The sequence below is a fragment of the Felis catus genome, chromosome D2 (genome assembly GCF_018350175.1).
Source record: "Felis catus isolate Fca126 chromosome D2, F.catus_Fca126_mat1.0, whole genome shotgun sequence".
Classification (NCBI taxonomy): Eukaryota; Metazoa; Chordata; class Mammalia; order Carnivora; family Felidae; genus Felis; species Felis catus.
The window spans coordinates 15,528,493-15,552,056 of NC_058378.1; the positions used below are offsets into that span (position 1 = coordinate 15,528,493).

Genomic DNA, 23,564 nt, shown 5'->3' on the forward strand with positions numbered 1-23,564 from the left:
ATTTTCACCCGCGAGCTGAGATTCACATTTTACGGATGCAAGCTTTTCATTGAACCCTGGCAATAAAAAGATTTGAAAGTCTTTAAGATTACATTTTAATGGGGACATGGGGAGGCACTTTGGATTCCCCTCAGGCCACTTAGCCTTAAAAGATGTTTCTTAATTTTGAACTCTTCCTGCTTCTTAATGCATTTCCAGGATTACTTTACTTTTTTATTTTGATTCTTTCATTTCCCACACCCAGATCTGCATTAAGATATCCTGTCTTTTAAATGGAAAGTCACTGCTTAAATAGTTCAGTTAACTTGTGCAAAATTGTGCAAATCGATTTGCTATTATTAAACACTGGATAGAGCTGATGTAGCTGATATACTGTTATAGGTTATATGACATTATGTTGTGATAGAGTTTGGTAATCACATACCTGAATAATACTCAAAAACTCAGAATTAGATATAAGTAGCAATACCCAAAGTCTCCTAAAGACTAAAAAAATAATTTATGATTTTGTTTTGTAGCTACCCTTAGCCAAGAAGCATAGTTTTATTGTTCGTAGCTTCATTTGGTTTCCTTGTATGTTTTTAATTGTTTCCATAATGATAATTAGTTTTAATTTACTTCAAAATGAATTTGAGATGCTCCTTCTAAAGATTACTTTGACACGGGGCACCTGGGTGGCTCAGTCGGTTGAGCGTCCCACTTTGGCTCAGGTCATGATCTTGTGGTTCACGAGTTCGAGCCCTGCATAGGTCTCTGTGCTGACCTGCTTTGGATGCTGTGTCTCCCTTCCTCTCCACTCCTCTCCCACTCGCTTTCTGCTTTGCTCTCTCTCTCTCTCTCAAAAAAAATGAATAAACATTAAAAAAATTTTTTAATTAAAAAAAAAGATCACTTTGACACAGATAGCTAAATTGTGTGTGTATGTGGAGAGAGAGAGAGAGAGAGAGAGAGAGAGATTAATAAAAAATGCTCTTGAAGAGAGACATTAAACAAGAATATCCTTGACTTGGGTGTAAAATCTGCCCTCAAATGTTTTCCTTTCCACCTAGTTTATACTTCCTAGCCTTGTACTTTGCACGATGTGTTTCAGGGATTACTTGTATCAGAATCCAGAAGGGGCTTATTAAATAATGAAATCCCTGAGCCCAGCACATACTTTTCAAATCACATTTCAGGGGGTGGATCCTGGAATGTCCATCTTCAAAAGCCTGACCAGGATTCTTATCCCACTGGCCTGTGTCACCTGCATTTCTGGAACTTCCTCTCAGACGACATTCGCACAAGGCTCATTAAGACGATTCATAAACAGTCTCTGGGACCTGACCTTCGTGTGCAGGGATGGAAACGTAGTTGGGATAATCATTAAGTGATAATATATTCTAGATTTTTAAAAATGTCCTTCTCCAGACTCCTTTGTTCAAAAGCATCTTTTTAAGCATGCCAAGAGCTGGCCTTACAAGGCACATTGTTCTGTGTTCCTATTCTTAGACCTGCATTGATATTTCTGGAGTGTTTCAAGGTTATTTGGTGGAACAAGCTAAGGAAAAAAAATGCAAAAGTGGGAGCTTTTACACCACTTTTTTTCCCCTTTAACTCCAATCATTTTCTGTAATACCAGTAATTTTAGTTTTTCTAAAGAGTCCTTTGAAACAAAGACAGTGAAATGAAAGAGTGAGGTGATTTGATTTCTGAAGCATGCCTACCGCATCCTATCTAGAGTTTAAAGCCTATTTATTAAATAAAAATTGTCAGGCGATGCAAATTTGCGGTTAAGGAGTTGCACTAGGAATTTGAAACTTGAAGTTATGATTCCCAATTTTATCCTAACTCTGGTCTCATGTAGATCTGTAGCATTTCTTGTGCCTATTTATGCCTTGTTAAGGGCATTCTGTGATGCTAATTACTCCTTGTGGTTTTGTGGCTGAATTAAGACCCTTCTGGGAACCATAACTTTCAATTACCTGACCTGTTTGTGTGTTGAGGGTTCACACACAAGCACTTCATATCTGGCACTTAATATCTCCTGGAAGAATAAAAGTAGTGTGAGTATCTACCTCAGATTGCACAGGGTGCGTCTTAAATCTAAGTGCTTTCTTGATGGGCGAACTTGTTCTCAAAGAAGTAGAACATGTTTGAGATGTAGGTTTCATTGGGCATTTGGTAGCTCTGTTTTAGAATGCTCGATTGATCCCCATGCTGAGTTCCTAAAAGTGTCCTGGAGAGTGACATCCGCTTCCTCCCTTCTCCTGAGATACAGACCTTCCAAGTGATGGCAGAGCCTGACCGCTGCAGTTGTGTGACAGCTTCAGGACTTTTAGCTCCCCCCCCCCCGCCCCCCGCCCCGGCCCTTATCCAAGGGCACCTTCCCATCCCTGACCAGTTGTAAAGGTGGATATTTGTTGTTGGGAAGCCAACATCATACTGTTCCAAATACAATGAGATAAATAGCTCAGAAAAGCGCGCGCACACACACACACACACACACACACATATGCATGCCATCAAGACAAGGCTATGAGCAGGGCAACTGAGTGGCTCAGTAAGTAGGGCGTCTGACTCTTGATTTGGGCTCAGGTCATGATCTCACTGTTTGTGAGTTCAAGCCCTGCCTCGGGCTCCACTCTGACAGGGTGGAGTCTGCTTGGGATTCTGTCTCCCTCTCTCTCTCTGCCCCCTCCCCTGCTGGCTGGCTCTCTCTCTCTCTCTCTCTCTCTCTCTCTCTCTCTCTCTTAAAAATAAACATAAAAAATTAAAATAAAAAAGACAAGGCTATGAGGTTCCTAAACAGCAGCCCTGGCTCTTGACTAATTTTGAATTGTTAATTGTTTTATCACCCTATTAAGAAGCTGTGGGTTCAATCCTGGCTCCAAGAAGGGACTAATTTGCTCCATTTTGGAACGGAATTAGCGTTCAGGCCAGCAGGGCACTGTTTAGTAAATTGCTTTTTCCAGTACTAGCATGCTTTCTCCCTTGGTAGCCTCTCTTAGTTTCTGAGCTTGTAACCTCCAGAGACAGAGAAGAATGCTCACCCTTTTCCTATGTATAGAGACTATGCAAGACCATTGTCTTCTAGTAATTAGACCCATCCAGACTATTTCTGTTAAATGTGTGTATTGGGAAGGCTGCTTTCTGTTTGGTATATCCTTTTGAGCTTCAAATGATTTGTTTTTAACTTTAAGGATTGACATAGATGTTTTCTTTTTAATTTTTTTAAGTTTATTTCAAGAGAGAGACAGCACAAGTCGGGGAGGGGCAGAGAGAGAGGGAGAGAGAGAGAGAATCCCAAGCAGATTCTGCACTGTCAGTTGGGGGTTCGGACCCACAAACCGTGAGATCATGACCTGAGCTGAAGTCAGACGCTTAACCGACTGAGCCATCCAGGTGCCCAGGTATTAAATGTCCACAAATATAAGCTTTTGATGGAATCACCACCTCTCCCTTGGTAAGAAACAGAGAAAGTTCCACATGCCTGCTCTCGAAGTCAGTTTCTTGGCATTGCCTTACCAGCTATGGTCACAGGCTTTCATATTTGCCCCGAGTGTGCTGTATTTCTTTATTGATCTTCCCTAAATAAAATAACCTATTCACTGCTGCCCTACCTCTGGCCTGTTCAACTTTATTTCCTTCCCCACCACACTGAACTTGATTTACAGTCTCATACTGCTTTCCTTGCTTCATTTCTGGATAATTGTTTCTGGCATTTGAAAAAAATGGACAACGTAATCTTGGGGGAAACTCGTAGAGTTGAAAAGAGCAGTGCCAGCCTGGCTAGCATTCTACCCAGCCCCAGCTCCACTGGTCTTTGTCCTGGCTTTTCTTCAAACCCCGCCCCCCCCCCCCCAGCTCCCTCTGTCGCCTAAGGGTGTAAACTTAACCCCTTCTGCACTCCTGTCTTCCTTACCTCAGAGAAATCTCCCCGTGACTCTGCCTTCTCACATTTTTTCAGGACCTCTACACCAGGACCTCCGCCACGCAGTTCCCTTTTCTTCCTGTGACAAGGGGCATGGTTAATTTGGTGTGTTTTGTGACCGAGGTGTTTAGTTATTTTCAGCTCTCCAGTGAAGAGGAAGCTGATGGGTGTTAATGGCTATCTGGGTAGCTCCATTGTTCAGTAGCTCTCCAATGGAACCTAGGCCAACATAAAAGGAATTGCATTTAATTTGAAGCACAATAGAGACCTTTTGGATACCAAAACAACTCAGCACCAGAATGGATTATTAATGGAGGATATGTCACTTCACTCCCAGAGATGTTTGGAAGTAAATAGCGAGTTGAAAAAAATAAAAGGAAGACACACTCCTTCCTGAAGCAAAACTCGGATGCTTAAGTCTATGAAAATGCATGGGGAAGTGTCTGTGACAGAGAGAGGCCATCCTTTTCTGGATTTACTTGTCAGTGGGCGGTAAGGTCCCCTACGGCCCCCACTCCCCCATCACATGGCTGATGGCACATGAAGGCATTTAGATGCCTGGGTCACTTCTACGTTCTGGCTGGCGATGACATAGCGACTTTCTGTCTGTGCGAGGCGTTTCTTTCTTTGTGCCAGAACCTTTGAACACAGGTTAAAGAAATAAGACCTTCATTTGTGTAGCAGTGAGAAAACCCCCTTCCAGGTGGGGAGATCAGCCCTGTAGCGGGATGCTCCAAGCCCCCAAGGGACAAGGGACAAGGAACAGTGTGCCTATGTAAGGCACCACGCTGGCTTCTGCCACCCCCACCACGGGTCCCCTCTGTTGCCCTGCACCGCAGGGACGTGTGATTGGCAGCTGGGAGCAGCCTTCCAATGATGGGGAGAGACTGGGGAGGGACCAGCCCTTGTGGCACCTTCCTCAGATTTCTAGGGATCGGTGAATTGGTCTTACTCCAAAAAAGACAGCAGTACTAATTTTCATATTAAACAATTATACTTCTGATCACTCAGGATGTGTAAAAGTTGAGTCCCTCCAGTAAATGAGAAATCCATACAGGGTGCAAAATGCTGTGACTTCATGGGCACACAGTTTTAGCTACAAACCAGATGTGACTTGAATTGAGCCATTGGTATTCACTATATCATAAAGAATATGTATATTTTTTTGGATAGTGGGGAAAGATTCCTGGAGAAACAGAGATGCTACCTTCTCTAACAACGCTATTTATTTCTTTTAAAAAGTGGAATTTAATTTTAATTATTTACGAAGCCCCTTAATACCTTAGCAAATGTAGCACAGTGTGTTTCGTGCAGCTAATGATATCCTGGTAAAAAGAAAGTGTTCTCTTCAAACCTTCGATATTAAATCACAGTGAGACCGCTGGGGGTTTTACGAGAATCATTTGGTTTTCATGCTGGTGAAATCAGACCTAGCGGGATACTATTGAAAGTTTTATATCTCCAACTATGTACATAAGAGAGATCCAGTATATGGCCTCCTTCCTTTCCTTGGCGAGAAAACGGCTTTACTATAAACGAGTCGAAATCTGAAATAATATTTAGACATAGAACACTGAAAAACTTTTTTTTTCTTTTGCCTTAACTCAGAACGCTCAGATTCTGCCATGCTTCTCTTCCAGACGATGGCCACCTCAATCTTTTCTACCCCTCTGAGTCCATTCCTCGGGAGTGTCATTTTCATCACCTCGTACGTTAGGCCGGTGAGATTCTGGGAGAAAAACTACAAGTAAGACCCTGAAGCCGATGCTAACTTGCTTTGCTAGAATGTGTGCTTCGGGCCGCTCCCGGGCCTTCCTCCTTGTCAGGGCTCAGGCCTCACGCTTCGCAGGCTGGGGGCTGCACGGGTCCCCCGGGGGCTCCCTGAGTTCATCACTCAGCACGGGGGCCTTCCGGGCTCTGGACCAAACATGCCCGACGGCAGATTTGCAGCCGGGCGCTAGTCCAGGCTCCACGAGTTGTGAAGGCAAAATGGGTTCTCACGGCCGGGTATTTAGCAATTGCCCCTCGGGAAGGTTGTTGGGGGCGCTGACGTCATCCCCTTTGCCTGGCAGAGGTGGTCCCTGGCTGGCACGTGTTGAGTATCCTTCATACGCCCGTCCTGTGCAAGTGTGCACGTGTCACAGCTCAACATTAAGGAGAACAGCAATTTTCTGAGCGCCGTTAAACTCATAGAAGATGATTTATGTACTTTTTCTTGACTCTTTGGACAGGCCGGTCGTAAATTTCCTCCAGCGAACAATGATGGAGTGGGGCGGCGGAGTTATTTCTTAAGTGAAGGGGAGTGCTTTTCAAGAGCTCCTGAGGATTTGGGGGTGGGTCAGGGGGGAGTCTGGGGGAAGGAACCTAGAACGGGTGGCAGAGGAGAAAGCTGGCAAGCCAGCCCATCCCTGCCCTCAGCTGGGGCAGCGGAGGCCGACTTCCGTTTCAGAACACCTTCCCCTAACTTAGAGCAGCACCTTCGCTGATCCCTACAAACCCCAATCCACCCTCCATGGTATGTCTCCATTTTGCACGACTCTGGCATTTAACACTGTGCTCTTTGTACCTTAGACAAGACACCAGTGACTTAGGAGGTCTGTGGTTTCCCTTTCTCCCCTCAGACAGTTTCCGCGACCGTAAAATGCACCCCCTTGTGGGACAGGCAGCAGGGTCTGGTGAATAAAACTCAGCCTGGGGCACCGGCCCGCCTGGGCACACACCTCACCTCCACCACTTAATGCTGGCCCCCTCAGGCCTCTCTCTCCTCTTCTGTCAAATGGGGGCAAAATGATAGGATCTACTTCACAGACTTGCCGTGAGGAGAAAATGCACATAAAGCACCTAGAACAGGGCCCGGTGGAAAGCAAGTCCCGTGTGAGCCTGCGTGGCTGGGATTCCTCTCTGACGGCTCCGCGTGGACGTCCCTGTCCCCGCCTGGCCCACGCTAACAGGTGTTTACCGTGACTGAGCACAGCACATCCAGCAAGCTCATGTTTGGGGTGCCCTGGGGGAAAGCTAATCGGACCCGAGCCCTCCATGTGGGGCCACGGAGAGGTAGGGAGACCCCTTGGGTGCCCGGCAGGCTCCTCGTAGTCTAAGAGAGGTGGGCTGTTCTCAGTACAACAAATACCTGTGTGAAATTTTGCACATAAGCAAGAGTCCTCTTTCGTGTGTGTTTCAGGAGAGATCGTGCCTATTGACAGAGCCAGAGGGTAGAAGAAAACGGCCATCACTGGCTTGTCTCTTTTTTTTTTTTTTTATTTTTTTAATGTTTCTTTATTTTTGAGAGAGAGACAGACACAGAACACGAGCATGGGAGGGGAGAGAGAGGGAGACACAGAATTCGAAGCAGGTTCCAGGCCCTGAGCTGTCAGCACAGAGCCGGACGCGGGCTCAAACCCGTGAACCGCGAGATCAATGCCCTGAGACCAAGTCGGACGCTCAACTGACTGAGCCACCCAGGTGCCCCACTTTAAGTTTCTTTAGGGGAAAACAATTTGGGGTATCTTTTTAGAGCTCTGGAAACCACATTTCTGGAAAGTGCAGACACCTGTAAACAAGAGGGCTGGCAATGTCTGTGCTGTTAACCGCGCAGGAGAGGGCAAGATACTTTCAACTTGATCGTCGGTACAAAAGATCCCTTTTTGTCTCCTATGCTGAGATCAGTTAGGAGCCAGTCTTTCCGGCCTGGAATCTGACGTGAGCAAGAAGCATCCCGGTTGAGCTGGGAAGGGTTTTAAGCTCCCGAGGTAGGGAACGGAGAGTCTTTGTGGGAGTGGTTTTATTGCAGGGAACCGTCCTAACAACTGTGCAGAGCAAGGCTTGTGTTTTCTCACCTGCAAGATTCATGATACTCGAATTGTCTGCCTATGTGGGTCACTTAACTGGAGGGGCTTCAGGAGCAGGGTTAACATGTCCTTACTCACTGTCACAAATAATTGATTCTGCTGTGATCCATTCTGTTAGCACTGTTACGGGGGACGGGTCTATCTTTGGTCGGCCTGGTCTTTGGGTGGGGAGGGGTCGTCAGGGTCTGCGGGGTATGTCTAAGGATATCCAGCCTTTACTAGATCTCTCGGGAGGAGCCAAGTTGGAGACGGTGTTCAGACCCGCTGGGGGAAAAAGTTCCTGATGCAAAATCCAGTCTTGTCCCCTGTGTGAAGCATCAGGCTACAGAGTCCCGGGCCCGGCTGCTTCGAAGATCAGTGATGGAATTCAGGACAGTGAGAGGTGGGTATCAGGAAAGGAAGTGCCAGGAAATCTCATCTGGATCCCTGCAAACGCTCTGGAAAGCTCATTCTCACTATCTTAAACTGTAGGTTTTCATTTCAGATGCTAATGCCTGCTTGCGTTCTTGTTTGAGAGCTTCTACACAGCTGCTTCCTTGCCTTCTTTTCAGTCTGGTACAGAGGGGCGCTTGGTGACAGGGTCATGGATTATGTTGAATTGTTCACCACATGTCCCCTCACTTTCAAAGGCCGATGACAGACACTCTCCTCTGGAGATTGGGCGGGTCATGCTGCCAGTGGGCACGCACGCACGCCGCCCCCGGCCCGGGGTGTGGCGAGGACAGTCCCCTCTCCTGGCCTTCCTCTCCCTTGCCCCCCACCCTGCTGGCTTTGGTCTCTGCCAGTCTGCAGTGAGCCCAGCACTGCAATGAAACCATTCTAATACCCTAAGGAACCGGTAAGTCTATCACCAGCCACCTGGTAACTAGGGCCAGTCTGGTTTCCCCGGCCTGGGCTGTCCTGAAATCCACAGGCTTCCCGTTCCCCGACACGCTCCTCCCTGGGGGCACATGACAAATGTGCCCTCTGCCCTCCTGCCTCCCCAGCTCTCTAGGGGATTCTGCAACCATCGCACCAGGTTCCATGCTGTCTCAAAAGCCTGTGGTGGCTCACAGGTGCCAGGTGGACCAGCCAGGTCCGGCAAGAAGCCGTGCACCTGCACCGGCCCATACGTCAGCCCTGGCGGCCACGCGCGGCTAATGAGCCTTGGAAACGGGGCTAACGTGGCTGAGGAACTGAGTTTTTACTTCTGTTTAATTTCAATTAATTTAAATTTCAGAGGCTACCGCACTGGACGGCACAGATACAGACCCTCCCCGAGTCTGAATCTCAGTTTCGAGTTTATTTCCCAACACGTTCTGTCATACCTCACATATTGTGGACTCTTCATCGCTCGCCTTGCCGCGGGCTGCGTCCTTCGTGGACTGTCCTCCCCTCCCCCTACTTCTCCACTTCCCATCCACAAGCACCCAGATTCACAGAGGGGTATCGTGTTCCAGCTCTTGATGAGTATGCAGTAAGGTTCAGGATGGCCTTTAGGATGAGAGGTATCGTAGCAGCCGTCTGTGCAAGATGCATTTGCTCTGTGGCCATCAGCGAATTCTACCCAGGATTGACAGAGGCTGTATTTGTCTCCAAGTCTGGACTTGTTTGTTTTTCATCTTTGTGCCCCTACGGAGCCATGCACGTAGTAGGTGCTCTCTATTTCTTAAATGAATTGAGTCCCACGCTATTGTGTGAGAGAGAAAGGAAATCTTAACCTGGGTTTTTTTGTCTGCCGTTGTTAGAAAGTTCTCTGTTAAACTGATGTTCCCTTGACTAATAAGGGCTTTAAAATCTGTCTTGATGAGCTCTGCCTGGTGTCTCCACTTGAATTACAGGCAATGACAATAAATGCACTATAATAGTGCCTTGTGTGTATAAATCCCCTATGTCAGAGTATTTTAAAAGCTTTAGAAACACATTCTGATATTATGATAGATCACCCTTCTCTTTATATATAAACAATCCCTAAATAACCAATCTTTGTCATTAATGTGAAACAAATGTTTAGGCTAGAAAGTATTGACTCATGTTTTTGCTTATCTCAGCAAATATCTTGGACCTAAAGGAGTTGACTGTTTTCAGTCCCAAAGAATGAAAGGTTGCATTAACAATGATTTTGTTTGGATATATCAAAAGTCTTGTATAAAATGTAAAATGCCATAGCCACGAGGAGACACATATAATAGCTACCTGAAAGGCAAGTATGGCTTTCATGGTTGTTACATTTCTATCCTATTCTCCAGGTTAGTTTTTTTTTTTTTTAATGTCTTATTTATTTATTTTTGAGAGAGAGAGCACAAGTGGGGGAGAGGGGGCAGAGAGAGGGAGACAGAGAATCCAAAGCAGGCCCCAGGCTCTGAGCTGTCAGCAAAGAGCCCGACATGGGGCTGGAACTCACGAACTGCGAGATCATGACCAGAGCCAAAGTTGGATGCTTAACTGACTGAGCCACCCAGGCGCCCCATATCATATTCTCCAGATTGATTTTAAAATATTAAATCATTCTGGGCATTATCCTTCTCAACAAATAAGCATTAAGCATCTATGTGAGGGCACCATGCTAGGCTTTAACTAATAGTAGTCACCATGTGATTGGTCTGCAAAAACATCAACTCTGTATTCTGTGCCCTTGGTCCCACCCTCGTTAGCAAGATGGTCAGCATTACTGAATTCTCAGCCCTTCCTGAGACGGTGTTAATACATCTGAAAGTGTGAGCTTTGTAGTCAGACTTCCATTAAAACCCCAGCCCATATGTTTGGTTAGGTGTTTGACTCTGGGAAATTATTCAGTCTGTGAACCTCAGTTAACTCATCTGTAAAATGGGTTGACTGTCTCTCTGTGCCTCCCAGAAGTCATATATACCAAATGAGACATGGTTCCCTGTGGTAAATGGATAGGTTATTTCTGTGTACAGCAATTTTATCCTTAATCCTGTCCTCATTTTGTTGTCCTTCCCTGTATTTCTGTCTTCTCTCATTCACCTTTTAATTCAATCATGTCTAGACGTATTCTTTATGTCCTTGCAACCTATGGGAAATCCTTTCTGAAATGGCAGAACACAATTAGACCAACCAGTGTAAGGACACAGGTCTAGACCACGTAACATCAAATCCACAGCGTGCTGTGAGATGCCCCTTAAATACGAGTCTTCACCCTTAATGCTGTGTTTATTTTGATGCCTTAGCCGTGTCAGAGCCTGGTTCTGTCCTTTGAGCAACATAGCTGCCTTAGTGGATAAACAGTATCTCTAAAGCATCCCTATTTTGTAGTTTATCAAATGACAGTCTGTATGACCCAGATATTTGAGCTGGTCTCCGTGGGCTCCCGGGCATCTTACTGTGTTATTTCCCAGGCCCTTCGTGAGTCTGTAATATAAGTGAGGCTGGCATGGACCCTTCAAATTACACAGTCACCTCTGTGCTACCCACAGAAGGGAGTCCTCCGGCCTCTTCCGCTCTGGGAGGAGAACCCCCTGTGCCTTCGTAGGCGGCCCTTGTGAGCTTTGTCGGCCGCAGCTGTGGGCTCCTCACTGTCCTGCGTCTGTTCCTCCTGTCCTCACCTGGACACCGCGATCACCCGGGTGCACCTGCTGCTGCTGGAGCCGGCGGCATTCTCCTGCCTCCCGCATGTCCCGTCCTTCACCACCTTGAAGACGGTTCTCTCCCTGCACCGCCCTCTTTATCGAGCTGAACAGCTCTATTTTTTTTGAAATGGTCTGTACCTCGGGCATCCTGGCCTCCCTCATCCAGATGTTTCCTGGGTTGTCTCCAACCCTCCCTTCTAGGCCGTTCCAGATGTCCTCTCCTCGGCCCTCAGTAGATGTCACTTCCTGCGAGCCAGATGTTCGGTTCTCAGTTACGCCTTCTCAAATTTGAGACCTCTCAATGTCGGGGCGCCTGGGTGGCTCATTCGGTTGTGTCTGACTCTTGGTTTTGGCTCAGGTCATGATCTCATAAAAATAAAACCTCTCAAAAATGTTTAATGTTTATTTATTTTTGAGAGAGAGAGAAAGAGAAGGAGAGAGAGAGAACTTGAGTTGGGGAGGGGCAAAGAGAGGGAGAGAGAGAATCTCAAGCAGGCTCCGTGCTGTCAGCACAGAGCCTGACACCGGGCTTGAACTCACAAACTACGAGATCATGACCTGAGACGGAAATCAAGAGTCGGACGCTTAACTGACTGAGCCACCCAGGCGCCCAAAAGCCTGTCAATGACTTTACTAAAGTATTGCCGAGCCAGGCCTTCATCATGCCGATCGCATGTGTGCATTTTAATGATTCAGAAGTTTGCATTTCCCCTACCAGCTCTTGACCCATTGGCTTTAACATTCTAGTCCGTAAAGGTCCATTTCAGTCATGCCACCCAGCATCTCCCCAGCCCCTTCGCCTGTGCTCTCCGCAGACCTGCCTCCATCTGTGTCTTCAGTCATGATTTCTTAATGACGATGAGCAGGACAGAGCCACGCGCGCCTGACTTGGGTAAGGCAGTCCGAAAAAGAAGTTCCCGACACCACCCTTTATTGTTTACCTTCCCACAATGGAGAGTCTTTTTCCGGATGTTCCCTGCCCACCGGGGTATTTTAAGCATGGTTTGTGAGATCCTTGGGCAAAGCACGGAGTTTCTGCAACGGCAATCTTTTTCTCAGATGCCAAGCAGAAAGCTTATTTGGCTTACGGGGTTAATGGCAAAAGGCAGCACTATAATTAAAAGTTGCAGTTCTGCAGGGGAGGGAGTTACATCTCTCAGCTTGCAATTAAGCTGTTCCACAGTTTATGTGGGTATGTTTACCAAGCGCCCGGACAAATTGAGATAAAAGTCTTGGCGCTCCGTTATCAGATGTCTTAGGGCTACTAGAACTCTCATAGCCATACCTAGGCATGTGTTGGGCTGGGGTATAGTATGATGAATGGTAACAATAGAGAGAGTACAGTAGGGTGGTACTGGGGGGGGAACAGTGGTATTCCTCATTTTTGTAGTTACTGAACACCTGCTCACCTTCCCGAATGCATTCGTTCTAGCCCCTTCCTACCCGTTCTGGAAGGAGAATTTCATTTTCCTCGTTTCACAGACCAGAGAAAGGAGACCCAGAGAGTTAAAGAACTTGCCCCAGGTCACAGAGCAAGTTAGTGGCTGAGCCAAGACATTAAACCAGGCCTGGTCACGTGCCAGGCCCTGAGCACTTTCCGTTATGTTTCAAAACCTCTCAAATGCCTCCCATGTTAAAAAAAAAAAAAAAATTTAGTGAATGCCAGTTAAAACGTTTGCTGGCGACGGGAGAGAGGTGCTGTCACAAGAGCCACGTTCTGTGGAGGAGGAAGGAAGGGCAGTGGTAGTCCAGGCACCGAGGCCGCTTTACTGTGCGTGTCCTGCTCCGGAAATGGCTTCTTTCGGTCCTGGAGCCACAGCATGGCGTTTCTCAGCAGGGCCACCTCCTTCACGGCCCTGGCCGTGTGCTGTCGCCCGGCTGGCTCTCGGCAGCTCCAGAGCCCGACCAGAGAGGCATGGGGGTCCCTCTCAGACTGAGAAATCTGTGATCACCAACAATGTTGGTGGGGGCGGGGCGGGGCGGTGGGTGCATTGGGGTCAGAGCAGAAATGGGGCTTCGATGACCTTTGTGGGCCATGAGCAACCACCTGCAGTCCTGAATAAAACCTCAGGCCCAGAAAGGGAGTCAGACTAATTAATTCAGATGCAGTTTGCTGTGAAAGGATCAAAAAGTGCCCTCACTTTTCCTTGGAGCTAGTGGTAGGTCTTTGGGGATCTTCCTCCACAGAAGGGACAACACAAGATTGTCGGGGTGCATATAGAAATGTGAGAATTTTGAGTAGTTTAAAAATGCTTAGGGGTCACTTGGAGATGGATGGATAAAAGAGACGTGCTTAGGGATTAACACGGCTCAGCCACCACAGAGACTGTGGGTGCCGGGACTTACAGATACAGCCAGGATAAGAATATGGGCCAAGTCCCAAGCTTTCCAAAAGGAATAGAAGCAAGGAGATACCAGCAAGAGCCATTCTTAATTATGGATGGATGAAATGAAGGGGTCAAGGCAGACTGAGAAGCCAAAAGGAGTTCAAGAGTTTAGTGTCAGTAGAACTCAGGCAAATGGCTGGGAACTGAGAACCCACAGAAGGCAGTGCCTGCCTCAGATTTCGTTTCCCTCTGGTAAAACTCAGCTCTGCATATGACGTTTCTCTGGACTTTAGGCCTCAGGTAAGAAACAGATAAGCAAGGAGACTGTGGCCAAAGGGCCCAGGCAGTAGAAAGGTAAGGCGTGACACCCAGAGTCCTAGAGATCTGTTGTTTCTGCCTGGCCTGAGTTCTGGGGCTCCAGGGCAGGGAGACATGCAGGGAAGGCTGACCCCTCTCTCCCCCCAGCCTTGGTGGCGTGGGACATAAGCCTAATGCCGCTGGCAGCCTTCTCGTCCCCACAAAGCGAGACGGGCCTGAGAATTCAGCAAACGCAAGAAGAATGCAGGGCCGAGGGACTCCGAGAATGTTCCCGATGACAACCCTAGCCCCTGAGTCCAGCTGGGCCCGATCGAGTGTTCAGTGATGTGAGCCAGTGAATTCCATGTTTTGCTGAAGCCATTTCCAGTTAGGATTTCTGTCACTGGAAATCAAAAGTCTCCTCATAAAAGCAAGGGATGGCTTTTATCAAAGGAATCCTTCCCCTCTACCTTTTATTTTGGGGCTGTGTGACAGCATGAAGGTGAGGCCTTTATGGCCATAATTCTGTGGTTCTAACTAGCCTAGAAACCAGAGAAGGTACCAGGCATCCCTTATTGTGCCTCCAGGATGGGGCGGCAGACCAGGAGTCTCGGCTTTCTCTGGCTTCGGGGCTGACGTGCCCCGTGTTTTAGGCCAGGTCTCCCACGTCCCTTCTCTGCCTCAGATTTTCTCCACTGGAATTTCTGGTCTGTGTCTGAGCGCTGTTATGTCTGAGAAACTAAATGATGAACTTGGCCCCATCCCGCTGTTTTGCTGACGGATGAGAAAGCTCTCACACGCATACCCAGGGGTAAGGGTTGACACTTCAGGTGTGGTGATGAGCTATTATGCAAATATATTCCAGAAGGATGACGCTTTTGAGGAACTCCAGGGCGGCGAATTTCTCAAATAGCCCTGGTTCGAACTTATTATTCATTATGCCGTGGTGCATAATTTTACTCTGGGTCCTGTTACATTTTGCTGAGCAGTTAAAGAATTTGAGAAGTGCAGAGGAGTGCAGGGTAGTGAAGTTGACCATGTGCCTGCAGGAAGGCGTCCAACATGCCCACCTGCTTCCCGGCCGTCTGGGGTTGCTGACTCTACACTTCAAGGTCACCCAGGAGCAAGGCTTTGTGACTGAGTCAGGTTGATGGATGGTTGCAGGGGGGTGTAAGTCTATTACAGCATGAGGGCAGAGCCCTTTTCTCTGCACCGCAGCAAGTGAGGGCAGGGGGGTCCTGTCTCAGCTCTTAGGGAAGTGTTGGAGACTGGACTGATTTCTTCCAAACAAAGGAAGGCAGGAAATATCCAGCTCTTAAATCCACATTAAATGGCAAACTCTTTTACCACCTTGGATCAAATATACGTAGCGCAGGAGATTTATAGTGCATATATCCAAGGCATCTGCACAGAGCAGGCCCACCCTCCAACACCAAGAGCTCTGAGCACGTTGGAAGATCTGTCCTGTGATCGGCCAGTGCTCAAAGTGGACGTCATTGGCTGTGGCCAGTGTGTTCTCATTCCTCCCGTGACTGATGGAATCAACTGCGGGCAGGCCGGTTTGGGTCCCAGAGAATGTGTGCATTTGAGGCTCTAGGTGAAAACTTATTCATTGGCATTCTAGTGATCTGGTGGGGCACCTTTAATCTTATTACTCTGAGCATATTTCCAGGACTGACTTTAATCCTGCTTTACTGAGAGCCAAGAGACCTGGCCCAGGCTTCGCATACGGCTGCTGCTTCTTGATACACAGAGTTCCAACTGATTAATGAACTTAGTACACAACGTGGACATAGAAGCTATATTCTTTTATTCCTGTCACTTTGGGAACATTCCACCATCATCCCCACTCGTAGGGTTTATAGTACTTTCTCATGGCTGGATTGCTGTGTTTACTTCGCTCTGTAAACAGTTCAGGAGATTGATGCTTCCCTTCAAGATTTTGAAAAATGGCCAGTAATGGAAAAATAATCACATACATGAGAATTAGAAAAAAAAAATCTATTATCTGATAAAAAAAATAAGGGTATTTTAATGTATTATATTCCTTTTCCATTCGTGATGCCTTCCTATATTACATGAAAGGAAGTATTTGTTTTAGAGATCGTATAGTTGGACCTTATTTTCCTAGTGCCGGGGAAGGCTTTGGAGAGACGATACTTTGAAGTTTGGGGGAAGGAAGGAGAGGAAGTTCTTAATGGGTTTTAAAGAAAATTGGGTAGGAAATGAAGTTTTTAAAAAGCAGTTTTGAAGAGCAGTCCAGAATGACTTTTTCTGTGTGAAGTTAGCATGGGTAAAGAACAGCCACGAGGGAGGAGGTTTTCTTAGCATTGTCAAAGAACTTGTTTTGGTTTGAAAAGACTTGTGCACCCCTAGGTTTATGGCGACATTTACAATAACTAAGATATGAAAGCAACCCAAGTGTCCATTGGTAGATGAATGGATAAAGAAGATGTGGCCTGTGTGTGTGTGTGTGTGTGTGTACACATAAGTACAATGGAATATTACTTGACCATAAAAAAGAATGATGTCTTGCCATTTACAACAACATGGATGGACCCAGAGGGTATTAGCTAAGTGAGATAAGTCAGACAGGGGAAGACAAATATCATGTGAGTTCTCTTATATGTGGACTCTAAGAAACAAAAGAGAGGAACAAGCAAAAAAAAAAAAATTGTCTCGTAAATACAGAGAACAAACTGGTGGTCGCCAGAGAAGAGGCGGAGTGGGGGGAATGGGTGAAATAGGTGAAGGAGATTAAAAGGTACGAATTTCCAGTTATAAAATAAATAGGTTGCAAGGATATAAAGTGCAGCGTAGGGAATATAGTCAATAATATTGTAATAATGCCATAGAGTGACCATACCTCATTGTGGGGAGCATTGTACAATGTATAGCATTGTCGAATCACTGCATGGTACACCTGAAGCTAATATAACGTATGTCAACTATGCTTGAATAAATAATAATAAAAACAATTTGGGGAAAGGCTGGGGCCAAGGCGGGACAGCTGGGAGAGTTGAATGAGCTGATGATCTGTTGCCTATTGTTCCTGTGCTCCTTGAGCCAAAATTCTACACAATCTATTTTAGTATTTGAAAAATCAATTTGGAAAACATTTTCAGGGTAAACTTTACCATTCCTTTTTTCTCCATGACAGAAAAATCTATACCCAAATGTCTTGATGCAGTGACATCAGAACCATTTTCTATTTACCCATCGTCACTTGTTGTTCCCGGGTAACTGGCCTGTTACAAGGCAAAAGCGATTCTTTGTTTAGTTCTGCGGAGGCTGGCAGGCAGAGATGCAGCTCTGTATTTCAGTGTTCTACCCAGAGTCCTGTGCAATGTTTAGTTGCCATCTTATGCCTTGAGAAAATGGGGGATCAGAAGAATGAAGCGATTCTCTCCTTTACGCCCCTCAAATAGTTTAATAAGTCTTAACCCAAGTAGGAAACAGAAATCAGGCTTATTGACTTCAAGTTGCAGTTTTATTCTTGCGTTTTTAAGATGGAGTTGTGAGCCACACACAGTGTCATGGTCCGGAAGTGAATAAAACAACAAAGGAAAGGTGAGGTCCATCTCAGCGGGAAACTTGCTGGTGTGCTTTTATTAAGCGCCGCCTCCCTTGGTGACAAAATGGCACCGTGTGTCAGTGGCTTCACATCCAGAGAATGTGTCTTCCCAAGATGCTGCCGCTCCTGAGGCAAGTGGCCATGCAAACAGGGGACCTGAGTTAATTCATCAGGGCTGTGTGTGTCCCTGAGCAAATAGCTGTCGACTCTTGCTGAGGATTACGGTGTCTTTTTTGCTGTGTGGGGAGTTTGTCTTAATCCCAGATCTGTGCATACCACTGGTCACCAATGAAAAAAAGTACACGGGTCTTCATCCCAGGAGAAATTTCACCCACCACTCTAAAACGCTGTCCCATGGATGACGTTGGGCCTCTTGCTACCAGAAGGATACAAAAGAAGTCTAAATCTTAAATTGAGCATGTTAAACTTGGGGAAAAACCAGCACCCTCTTGCTAATTTAATCCTTATGAGTCAGTTATAATCCTCTGCATCTCAATTTATTCAAGCCTCCCTTTGGCTGACTCTTTGCCCAACTGCATGCAACCTGAATTTTTTTTTATTGCTGTTTTTATTAGTTGCATTTGCAGAATGAGAAGAAACACTTTTCACCCCCTAAATATTTATGACCTTCCAGTGAGTGAACAGTTGGACTTCATATCCTGTATTTGAAATGCTGGACAAGCTTGGATTCTTCTGGCTGAAATGGGAGAAGCAGTCCTAATTGGAAATGTAAGCGAGTTAAGATCAGAAATACAATTTCACCTGAATGCGTGATTATAGTAACGAAATTCACGTCTGCTGTCATCTATGGAGATTTTTTATTTAGACTTTTTTTTGTTTTTGTTTTTTTAGCTAGTTACAGATTCACGTACAGTTGAGAGAAGTAATACAGAGGGATCTCCTATATATCCTTTACCCAGTGTGCAGATGCTAACATCTTGCAAAACTATCACAAACCAGGTTATTGATGTTGATACAGTCAAGATATCGAGCTTTTCCGCCGCCACAGAGATTTCTCCTGTTGGCCTTTCTTTTATAAGTACACACTCTTTTATAAGCACCCCTACCCCTTCTTAATTCCTGTCAACTACTAATCCATCCTCCAGCTCCATAATTTTGTCATTTCAAGAATGTTCTATGACTGGAATCATACGGTATTTATCCTTGTGGGATCAGCTGTTTTCACTCACCATAATTCAGTGGAGATTCATTCAGGTCATTGTATGTGTCCGTAGTTTGCCCCTTTTGAATGCCGAGTGTATGGATATGCCACAGTCTCTAACAACTCACTCATCGAAGGACGTCTGTGTTGTTTTCGGTTTGGTGCCATTATGAACAAAGCTGCTATGGACATTCGTCTGCAGGTTTTTGTGTATGAACATAAGTCTTCATTTCTCTGGGATAATTGCCCAGGAATCCAATTGCTGGGTCATATGGTAGTTTTTTAGGAAACTGCCAAAATGTTTTTTCAGAGGAACTATACCATTTTACATCCCGACCGGCAATGTATGAGAGATCCAGTTTTCTGTAGCTTTGGCAGGTATCTTCACTATTTTTTATTTTAGCCATTCTGATAGGTATATAGTGATATCTCATACTGGTTTTAATGTACATTTCCCTAATGACTTAATGGTGTTGAACGTCTTTTCCTGAGCTTATTTTCCATTGGTATAACCTCATCAGGGAAATGTTTGTTCATGTCTTGTTCACATTTTCTAACTGGATTTTTTTTTTTTTTAATTTTGGGGTTGTGAGAGTTCTTTATATATTCTGGATACTATTACTTTGTTAGGTATGTGGTCTGAAAATATTTTCTCCCTGCATCGTGGCTTTTTATCCTCTTAACAGAGTATTTTGTAAGCAAAAGTTTTGAAAAAGCTGTTCTTATCAAGTGCACATGGACTATTCTTCAGGAAAGACCATATGCCAGGCCATAAAACAAATCTCAGTAAATGTAAAAGGATTGAAATTCTACAATATATGTTCTCCAACCACAATGGAATGAAAACTCTAAATCAACAGCAAGAGGAAACCTGGAAAATCACCAAATATGTATCAAATAAAACACTCTTAAACAACCAATGGATCAAAGAAGAAATCACAAGAGAAACATAAAATATATTTTGTGATGGATGAAAAAGAAAACATAACACATCAAAAATTTATGGAGTGTAGCAAAAGCAGTACTCAGAGGGAAATTCATACCTGTAAATGCTTACATTAAAAAATAAGAAAAATCTCAAATCAAGATGCTAATCTTCCACCTTAAGCAACTAGAAAAAGAAAAGCAAACTAGACCCAGAGCAAGCAGACAGCAGGAAATAATATGGAAACAAATGAAATGGAGACTAGAAAAACAATAGAGAGAATAGATGACACCCAAAATTGGTTCTTTGTAAAGATCCACAAAATTAAATAAACCTTTACCTGGAATGACCAAGAAAAAAAAAGGCAGAAGACAAATTACCGTAGTCACAAATCAAAGTAATGGCACTACTACCAACCTTACATAAATGAAAAGGTTAAAGAGTGTTCTATAAAACATTGTATACAAACAGATTCGCCTAGATGAACTGCGGGAATTTGTAGAAACACACAAACTACCAAAATTGACTGAAAAAGAAATAGAACATCTGAATAGATCTCTAAGGAGAATGGATTAGTAAAAACAAAGAGACAAAACAAAAATACTCCTAGCAAAGAGAAGCCTAGAACCAGTTGGGTTCAATGGTTAATTCCATAAAATGTTTTTAGAAGAATTAACATCAGTCCTTCTCAAATCTCCCAAAATATAGTGGGGGAAGGAATGGTTTCTAAATCATTCTAAGGAGCCAATATTACTCTGACACCAAAGCCAAACAAAGTCATCACAAGAAGAGAAAACCTTAGATTAATATCCCTTATGAATAGAGATGCAAAATCCTCAAAGAGTACTAACAAACCACATTCTGCAGCCCATTAAAAGGATTTTATACCATGAGTGAGATTTATCTCAGGAATGCAAGAGTGGTTCAATATATAAAAATCAATGAAATATACTTTATTAGTAGAATGAAGAAAAAACTGCATCTCAATTGATGCAGAAAAATTACTTGACAAAATACAACATCATTTTTATGATAAAAACACTCAACAACTAGGTTTAAAAGGGAAGGTCTGATAAAGGGTATTAATGAAACAAATCACATTAACATTATACTTTATGAAATACTAAAATCTTCCTCACTAAGATAAAGAACAAGGCAAGAATGTCCCCCTCACAATTTCTATTCAACATTGGACTGGAAGTTCTAGACAGAGCAATTAGGCAAAACAAAACAAAACAAAACAAAAAAAAGCACCCAAATTGGAAAGAAGTAAAATTAGTTCTATTCACAGAGGACATGATCTTATGTACTGGAAATCCTAAAGAATTATATACACACACAAAAACTATTAGAGCTAATGGCTGAATTTAGCAAATCTGGAAGAAACAAGTTAAACATACAAAAATCAGTTGTTTTTCTATACACTAGCAATGAGAAATCTGAAAGTAAAATTAAGAAAACAATTCAATTTACATTAGTATACCAGGAACAAAATACTTAGGAGTCAATTTAGTGGAAAACTAAAGTGGGAGTGGAAAACATGAACACTTGAAAACCAGAAACATCGCTGAAAGAAATTAAAGAAGACAAATAAATGGAAAGACATCCCATGTTCATCAATTTGAAGACTCAAGAAGGCAGTAAACCTGAAATTGGCCTACAGATTCAATTAATTCCTGTCAAAATTACAGCTGCCCTTTTTTGTGTAAAAAGGCAGTTTATCCTAAAATTCCTATGGAATTGTTAGAGCTCGTTTTACTACTTTCATTAGCGTACAAGCCCTGTATATGTATTATTATATTTAACAAAACCTATGTATTTCCTCTTCTTTTGAATGGTTATAAATGTATTTTTTAAAATTTGGTATCTATCGTTTGTACATAGAGATAAATTTCTTTTTTTTTTAAGTTTATTTATTTTGAGAGAGACCGAGACAGTGCAAGTGGGGGAAGGGCAGAGAGAGAGAGAGAGAGAGAGAGAGAGAGAGAGAGAGAGAGAGAATCCCAAGCAGGCTCCACACTGCCAGTGCAGAGCCCAACACGGGACTCAAATTCACAAAACCACGAGATCATGACCTGAGCCAAAACCAAGAGTCAGACGCTTAACTGACTGAGCCACCCAGGTGCCTGGTAAATTTCATTTTTGTATCTTTATCTTGTACCCTGAAACCCAACTGAGCTCACTTACTAGGTCTAGGTTTTTGTTTTGTTTGTGTTATTTTTGTAGATTCTTTGGAATTTCTGTGTCCATAATCATGTCATCAGCAAATATATAATGTTTAATTTCTTTCTTTCCCAACTAACTGTATGCCTTTTATTTGCTTTTCTTGTCTCAGTGCAGTGGCTAGAGCTTCTTCCAGCACTCTATTGAATAAGAGTTATTAAAGTGGAAATCCTTGCATTGTTCCCCATCATATGGGGAGAGCGTTCAGTCTTTCACCGTTGAGTACAATGTTAGCTGTAGCTCTTTAGTAGATGGTCTTTATCAAGTGAAGAAGTTCCTGTCTATTCCTATTTTCCTGAGTTTGTTTTCCCTTAATCATGAATCGGTATTGGGTTTTGTCAACTGTTTCTTCTGCATCAATTGTGATTTTCCGTCTTTAGCCTGTGAGTATGATGGTTTACATTGACTGATTCTCATATAGTAAACCTGACTTACATTCCTGGAATTGGTGTGCAATTTTATTGTTTTTGCATTCTGTCTTTTTCAGGCTTTGGTATCAGGGTAATACTAGCTTCATAAAGTAAATTGAGAACTATCTCTTCCTCTTGCAATTTCTGGAGGAGATTGTATATAACACAGATGTTAGGTCTTTTTTAAACATGTGTTAGAATTCTCCAGTAAAACCATCAGTGCTTGGGTAATTGTTCTTGAGGAGTTTTTAGATTACCAAATAAATTTCCTTAATAGAGAGCTATTCAAATTATCTATTTCCTAATGGGTGAGTTGAAGCAATTAGTATTTCCTGAGGAACTGGTCCATTTCATCTAAGTTATAAAATTTGTGCATATAAAGTTGTTTGTAATATTTCCCACTATCCTTTTGATATATGCAGGTTTTTTCTCTCTCTCTCTCTCTCTTTGAGGGTTGTGGTCAAGCTTCCTAGAGATTTGTTAATGTAATTGATATTTTCAAAGAACCAGCTCTTTATTCTTTGTTTTTCTCAATTATTTGTTTTCAATATCACTGTTTTTTTTCCTTATGCTTTTTATGGGTTTATTTTGCTTATTTTTCTAGATTCTTTTTTTAAAGTTTATTTATTTAGAGGGAGAGAGAGTGCAAGCAGGGGAGGGACAGAGAAAGGGGGGGGAGAGAGAGAGAGAGAGAGAGAGAGAGAGAGAGAGAGAGAATCCCAAGCAGGCTCCATGCTGTCAGTATGGAACCTGATGCAGGGCTCAATCCCACAAACTGTGAGATCATGACCTCAGCCAAATCAAGAGTCAGACACTTAACCGACTGAGCCACCCAGGCACCCCATTTCTTCTAGATTCTTGAGGTAGAAATTAGATTATTAATTTGAACTTATCTTCTTTTGTTATGTATATATTTAGTGATATAAATGTCCCTTTTACTACTGTTTAGCTATTTCCCACCAATTTTGATATGTTATGTTTTCATTTTCTTTCAATTTAATTTGTTTTCATTTCCATTAAAACTTTACCATTGACACAGATTATTTGGAATTGTGTTGTTTAGTTTCCAAGTGTCTGAATATTTTCTTGTTACCTTTCAGTTATTGATTTCTAGCTTGAGTAATTTGGAACTCAGAATAACAGTTGGAAAATACTCTTGGTATAATTTCAGTTTTAAAAAATTTGTTGAGATAGGCTTATGTCCCAGATTATGTTCTGTCTTGGTATGTGCTCACTGGGCACTTGAAAAGAATATGTATTCTATTGTTATTGGGTTGAGTGTTCAATAAATGTTGGTCAGATACTGTTGGCTCACAGTA

General features: G+C 43.8%; 1 protein-coding gene across 6 annotated transcripts in view; it reads left to right on the forward strand.

Moving 5' to 3' along the window:
• The window catches only part of PCNX2 (pecanex 2), a 299,548-nt gene that overhangs the window by 206,809 nt on the left and 69,175 nt on the right, over window positions 1-23,564 (forward strand). For all 6 annotated transcript variants that reach the window (XM_045039935.1, XM_023240399.2, XM_023240402.2 and 3 more), the window contains one exon: window positions 5,528-5,657. In XM_045039935.1, the coding sequence (XP_044895870.1) occupies window positions 5,528-5,657 (130 nt within the window). The remainder of the gene's footprint in view (window positions 1-5,527; window positions 5,658-23,564) is intronic.